General features: G+C 52.4%; 1 protein-coding gene and 2 long non-coding RNA genes across 3 annotated transcripts; all 3 read left to right on the top strand.

Moving 5' to 3' along the window:
- The first annotated feature begins 1,298 nt into the window (after positions 1–1,298).
- Positions 1,299–2,873, top strand: LOC148378137 (uncharacterized). The gene is made up of 4 exons (XR_015856157.1): positions 1,299–1,387; positions 1,647–1,840; positions 1,965–2,078; positions 2,310–2,873. It is a non-coding gene; the product is annotated as an uncharacterized LOC148378137 (long non-coding RNA).
- A 500-nt stretch (positions 2,874–3,373) lies between these two features.
- LOC148378136 (uncharacterized) lies at positions 3,374–3,743 on the top strand. Its single transcript, XR_015856148.1, has 3 exons — positions 3,374–3,427; positions 3,512–3,582; positions 3,719–3,743. It is a non-coding gene; the product is annotated as an uncharacterized LOC148378136 (long non-coding RNA).
- A 391-nt stretch (positions 3,744–4,134) lies between these two features.
- On the top strand, positions 4,135–5,116 carry LOC148378135 (janus kinase and microtubule-interacting protein 3-like). The gene is made up of 4 exons (XM_088367997.1): positions 4,135–4,278; positions 4,490–4,552; positions 4,639–4,737; positions 4,823–5,116. The coding sequence occupies exons 1-4, from the start codon at positions 4,210–4,212 to the stop codon at positions 5,114–5,116; spliced, it is 525 nt and encodes a 174-aa protein (XP_088224123.1). The 5' UTR covers positions 4,135–4,209.
- The last annotated feature ends 884 nt before the right edge of the window (positions 5,117–6,000 follow it).

Raw genomic sequence — 6,000 nt, 5'->3', positions numbered from 1 at the left:
ACAGGAGCACCATAGAGAGCATTCTGACAAGCTGTCTCTCTGTGTGGTGTGGAGGCTGCACCGCCTCCGATTGGAAGAACGTGAGGAGAGTGGTGAGGACAGCAGAGAGGATCATAGGGGCTCCTCTTCCCTCCATTCAGGACATTTCATCTCAGCGCTGCATGTCCCGTGCCCGTAACATCATCAATGACCCATCACACCCCCACCATGGACTGTTCTCCCTGCTGCCCTCTGGGAAGAGGTTTGCAGCATCCGCTGCAGGTCCACCAGGTTCTGCAACAGCTTTTTCCCTGCTGTCATCAGACTGTTGAACACTAGAACTGTTGAGCTCTAAACTGAACTCTGCATCACACATTCACAGAACTGTACTTTATGACACTACGGACCTCTATCTTGCACTATCTCGCACTACCAACTTTACTGAACTTGTATAAACCCTTTAAATAGAAGTTTAATACATGGTTTAGCATTCCTCTGCACACTCTTGAATACTGTTTTGCCTACTTGCACTATTGCATAATTATCACTGCTGCACTTTATACTTATTTTTAATATATATATATATATATATATATATATATATATATATATATATATATATATATATATATATATATAGTATATGTATATATATATATTTTCATAGGATATGTTACTTCTATTCAACTGCAATATCACTACTTTGTTGTAAGACGTATGCAACGGAATTTCGTTTTGTATGCACCATGTGCAGACAAGATGACAATAAAGTTTGTCTAAGTCTAAGTCTAAGTCATGTCAGGTCAGCTGTCTGGAGAGAGAGAGAAGTCAGGACCTGCGGGCGGAGCACCACCGTGCCACCGCCGCCATGACGGAACTCAAAAGCAAACTCCATGAGGAGAAGCAGAAAGAGTTAGCCATTACCAGGGAGACATTACTGCGGCAGCATGAAATGGAGCTGATGAGAGTGATCAAAATCAAAGATGGAGAGATCCAGCGACTGAATGCCTTGGTCCTCAGCCTGAGGGACGGCTCCATGGACAAGGTGATCCGCTCTATCCGTGTCTGACTATCCGCACGCCACGTCGGGCTTCGATGCGGCCGCTACCGTATTGTGTAGCTTGTCCCCAGTAAGCGTCGCGGCGCTCCGTTGCGGTCTCAACGGCCCGGTGTGGCGCAATGTCTGCTCAGGTGAGGAGGGGGGGCGCTTTGCTGGCGGAGGTGGAGGAGACGCGGCGGTGTCGGGAGACCGAGCGGTGTCGCCTCCACCAGGAGCGCGGAAGAAGCCCTGGCAGCGGCCCAGCAGGCCTGGCAGTCCCGAGCGGCCGAGCTCCGATCGGCTCATCACCAGCATCGGGAGGAGCTGAGCCGAACCAAGAGAGACTGCGAGAGGGAGATCCGCCGACTGGTAGGACTGATCAGATGCGCGGTGCGTGGCTATGTTCCCAATTTCGTTGTATACCTGCAGTGCAATGACACCTAAGGCATTCTATTCTATTCTATTTCACAAGAAGAAAATGTCCGGTTGCTCGCTTCGCTTTTGTCACAGCAAAGGTGTTCCAGTCGATTCAAGAAAAAAAATTGGCCGGTTGCTCTCTTTGTTTTTGTCACAATTCTGGCAAATGAGTTTGCCCGCCTGCCTGAGCGCTCCCCGTTTGTACATCCAGACGGATGAGATCAAGCTGAAAGACAGAGCGGTTAGTGTTTTGGATGAAGCCCTGGGGCCGGCCACGTCCACCGCCTTCAGCTGCAGACTCAGGCTGCCGAGCAGCAGATCGCTGCCCTGAGGGATTCCCAAAGGGCGGGCCTAAACTACCCTGGAAGTGGGGTCAACGCCGCTACTAGCAATCCTCTTCATTGCGTAAGCCACCTCATCACACACTTGCAGTACGCATGACTTAGTTCGTTGCTGGAGGAAGGTAGCACAAAAACAGTTTTGAACTTTGAACGAGTGCTTGTGTGTGTGTGTTGCGGGGCGTTTTCAGTCTCAGGAGGATCGGGACACGTGACGGTTTCATCTGAAAATCGCTGAGCTCAGCGCAGTCATCAGGAACCTGGAGGATCGAAACGCCCTGCTTTCTGAAGAGCGCAATGAACTGGTAATTTATTGACGGCACGCTTGAAGGTTTGCGCTACGTTTGATGCGCGCCATCCAGCGAGGCACCCATTGCGCTTGCTTATTAGTTGAGCGGCGCGTCGAGTCGGTTGCCTGGTAGATGTCTTTTATTGGGAGCCAAAGCCACGATTCCGTTCAAACCGATGCAAAAGGAATGGATACGTTCTGGCCCGCGTGTTGTGCGTCTTTCACATCCCGCACTTCATGCTTGCAGCTAAAGCGACTGAGAGAAACAGAAAGCCAGTTTCTGCCACTCCTGTACAAAAACAAACGCCTGAGCAGGAAGAATGAAGAACTCTCGCTGGTGCTGTGTCGCCTTGAAAACAAAGTGCGCTTTGTCACCCAGGAGAACGAGGAGATGGCAAGCTTGGTAAGTCGACGCGGACAACGGCGGCGTGCCAACAGAGTCCACTGCATTTGTGTTCCACAGAGAAGGCCTAGTTCGCTCAATGACCTGGACCGCGGTTGCGGCCAGCAGGACGGTGAAATGGAGTTCCTTCAAGTTGTGGAGCAGCGGCACATCATCGACGACTTGTCCAAGGTCTTCAGGCAGGCGACTCGGTGCACGTACGGCAGCGCCACGCTCGCTCGCTGTCGCCAGGAAATCTTTTCCGTCCAAAGCTTGGCCGGCGGCCGCCATCCAAAAAATTGGCCCCCTTAAATTCCGACCTTTCAAGCAGGAGCATTGTGCGCACGCGTTTGAACACGCTTTAGACTTGTTTTGCCGTTTTCAGCAGCTCAAAGCTCCCGTTTTGTCAGCGCCTTTGCCACTCGCTGTGCGCTGAAAACGACGGACTTGCCCGGCTGCTCAGCCCGTCAACCATGAGCCGCGAGCGCGACATCATTGTCCGTAGGCAGCTAGTGGCAAAATGCACCCTGTTAGAGTTGCGCTCGCTCCAACTTATTTTGCAAGAACCACACGGGAGACAAGTAAGTTCTTTTGGACACCTGCAGGTGGAGAGTCCATCCGTTGTACGAATGAAGTCTGACTCTCGGCTCCTGCACGAGCATTTTAATTAAGAGAAACAGGGTGGGTGTAAGAGTGGATTGAATAGAGGAAGCCCTTGACCTCTAGTCAAAACATAGCAAGGGGTGTTTTACGACTTTGTGTAGGAAGGGATAAGCGATAGGGATAAATAAGGGATAAATAATATTATTTATTACAGGTTGCAGTCAAAGTCAAAGCAACATAATGATACGATAAAGATAATCTGGAAAACCCTGACACACCCTGTAGTTGTCACTTTTGGAAAAGACGAGCGTCCCTCCAATCATCGCCGGTGACGTGTTTTTCAGGCTCTGGAGACAGGAGCTCATGTCAGAAATGTCATTGTGAGTCGCGTTTGTTTCTGCGCCGGAGCCGTTCGTTCCCTTTGCATCCAAAGAATCTCAAAGGCGGATTATTTGTGTCGACAGGAGAGAGATTTGCTGCTACGATACCGACGTCGAGAATCTCTGAGGAGGAACAAAGCGTGAGGTCCTGCAAGGTGAGTCTGTTTGTTTGCGGCTGCTTGGTGTTGCGCAAGATGAAATGGCCTTTTTCTCGCTATCGTTCCTCTCGTCGATTCATCGTGAGGTGTCGCTTCAGTTTGTTCAGAGAGATGTTTGCTTCCGCGCCCGCAGGTCATCGAAACATTTTACGGCTACGACGAAGACGTGTTGGTGGACTCGGACGGATCGTCCTTGTCTTTTCACACCGACAGAACCCCCGACACGGAACCCGAAGAGGTAGCCCGCCATTTCTGCCAGCGTATTGGCACCAAACATTCCTCTTCAGCCTGGAATCGGACTCGTCTTTGCGTCGCGGGTGCTTTGTCGCCGGTCTGACTGATTCTGGTACTAGTGCTGTGTTGCATTGGTGTGTGCATGAAGAGGCGGAGCTTCGCTACCGCCAGCTGACGCAAGAATATCAAGCGCTGCAACGAGCCTACGCTCTGCTAGCCCAGACCAGCGAAGGGGACTACGACGCCGAGAAGGAGATCAAGGTGGCGCCCCTTCCCGCAACCCCCGGCCGGGTCGCAGCCTCCCCGTTCTCACCCAGCCTCGGGTGTTCTCTGGTCTGAAAGGAGGAGGAGGAGCCTCCCTCCTCCTCCTTTCAGACCAGAGAAAAGCTGATGGTAGAAATGGGTCACTATCAAAGCAGAGTAGCAGATCTGGAGTCAGCGCTGAAGCAACAAGGACAGGTAAGCTCATCAATGAGCACACCTTTTTCTCAGACAAAATAGCTACATTCTTCAGTCACTCATTCGTCTGGCATTACTGGACCAACCCCCCCCCCCGAATGTGGCTGGGAAAATGCGGAGAAAAGCAAATGTCATTTTCCAGTCAACCAAAGAATTTGTGGATGAAAATGACACAACATTCCAAAGCTGTCCACGCGTTTGTCTCTTCTAGAATGTCAAGTGGGTGGAGGAGAAGCAGCTGCTGCGTCAGAGCAATCAGCAGTTGGCCGAAAAGGTGACGGAAAGAAAGGCGCTGGGCGGAGTCGCTTGGCGTCACACCCGTCGGGAAGCCCCGCAGATGAGGTCTGACTGTCTTTTCAGGTCAGGCGGATGGAGGCGGAAGAAGCGCGTCTGAAAGAGCACATCCAGGATATCCGAGACCAAAACGAACTGCTTGAGTTCCGCATCCTGGAGCTGGAGGTGGGAAGACTCGCACAAGCGTGTTGAGGCCAGAGATGTGACGGACGGACGGACGGACGGACGGATGCATGCCTCTGCCTTTCAGGAGAGGGAGTGGCGCTCCCCCGTCTTGAAGTTTCTGCAAGTCCGTTTCCCAGACGGCCTCAGCCCTTTGCAGATCTACTGCGAGGCCGAGGGCGTGAGCGTACGTAAGGCGTCCCTCGCAACCCTAACCTTAACCCGAGGTCCCAGAACACCTTACATTGCTCCTTGCGCCTTTCCCCCGGACATCGTCATCAGTGATCTGATGAAGAAGCTGGACATCCTGGGCTATAACGCCGTAAGTGTATGTCGAACTCCTTATGTTCGCACTCCACGAGACTCGGCGGCTCAAATGTGACTTTTGGAAGGCTTTGCGCTGAAAGAAGCTTGTTGACGCTGTGCCTTTGGGCTCTTCTATGTTCTGCAAGCAGAAGGGCTACCTGGATGAAGAGTTGGACTTCAGGAAGTGTTCCATGGACCAGGCTCATAAGGTAAGCCTCCCTCAAATCTCCCGCCGGACCACTGATGGACGAGGATTGCGGCCCAGAGGATCCTGGAGCTGGAGGCCATGTTGTACGAGGCGCTACCGCAGCGGGACTGCCCCGCCACGGACGGCGAAAAAGCCAGCCACGCTGGCGTGAATGACGTGCTGACGGCGGATCAGAGAGAAGAGCTTAGGAGCGCCGTGGACCAATGGAAGCGAGCCCTGATGTGCGAGTTGAGGGAGCGCGACGCTTGCATCCTCCAAGAGAGAATGGATCTGCTGCACAGCGCGCAACAGGTAAGGGCCCAAAGCCAGCCCGGCACTTACTTGCACGCTTACTGGCTTTTGAATGCCACTTTCCATTTGTCCGTCCTAGAGGAACAAAGAGCTGAAAGAATTCATCGAAGCTCAGAAGAGACAAATCAAACAATTGGAGGAGAAGTTTCTGTTTCTCTTTCTATTCTTCTCCTTGGCCTTCATTCTGTGGCCCTAACACCAGCTGGTGAGTGAGCTCCAGCGGCACCGCACTCGACACCTCCGATACACTGCCAGCCGGTCTCAGACGTTGGCAGACGCTCCGATGCCAACGTATACCCCCCGCCACGGTGACAGAGGCACCGCGTCACACCGGCGCTCATCCAATCAGAAGGCAGGAAAAGCAAATTCACATGCAGGGCACTTTTGAACCAGAAGAGAGCGCCACAAAAAACGGTTGTTGCCCCAAACGCGCACTAAAAAGGGTCAGAATAACAAGAGTC

The sequence above is a fragment of the Syngnathus floridae genome, unplaced genomic scaffold (genome assembly GCF_059516105.1).
Source record: "Syngnathus floridae isolate MCC-2025c unplaced genomic scaffold, RoL_Sflo_1.0 HiC_scaffold_63, whole genome shotgun sequence".
NCBI lineage: Eukaryota > Metazoa > Chordata > Actinopteri > Syngnathiformes > Syngnathidae > Syngnathus > Syngnathus floridae.
This window is presented reverse-complemented; position numbering and strand designations above follow the sequence as displayed.

Excerpts from the sequence above, each read along its gene's own strand:
- LOC148378135 (XM_088367997.1), top strand. The coding sequence starts at position 4,210 with ATGGTAGAAATGGGTCACTATCAAAGCAGAGTAGCAGATCTGGAGTCA. Across the intron at positions 4,553-4,638 it reads ATCAGCAGTTGGCCGAAAAG|GTCAGGCGGATGGAGGCGGA; the intron begins GTGACGGAAAGA and ends CTGTCTTTTCAG. Across the intron at positions 4,738-4,822 it reads TCCGCATCCTGGAGCTGGAG|GAGAGGGAGTGGCGCTCCCC; the intron begins GTGGGAAGACTC and ends TCTGCCTTTCAG.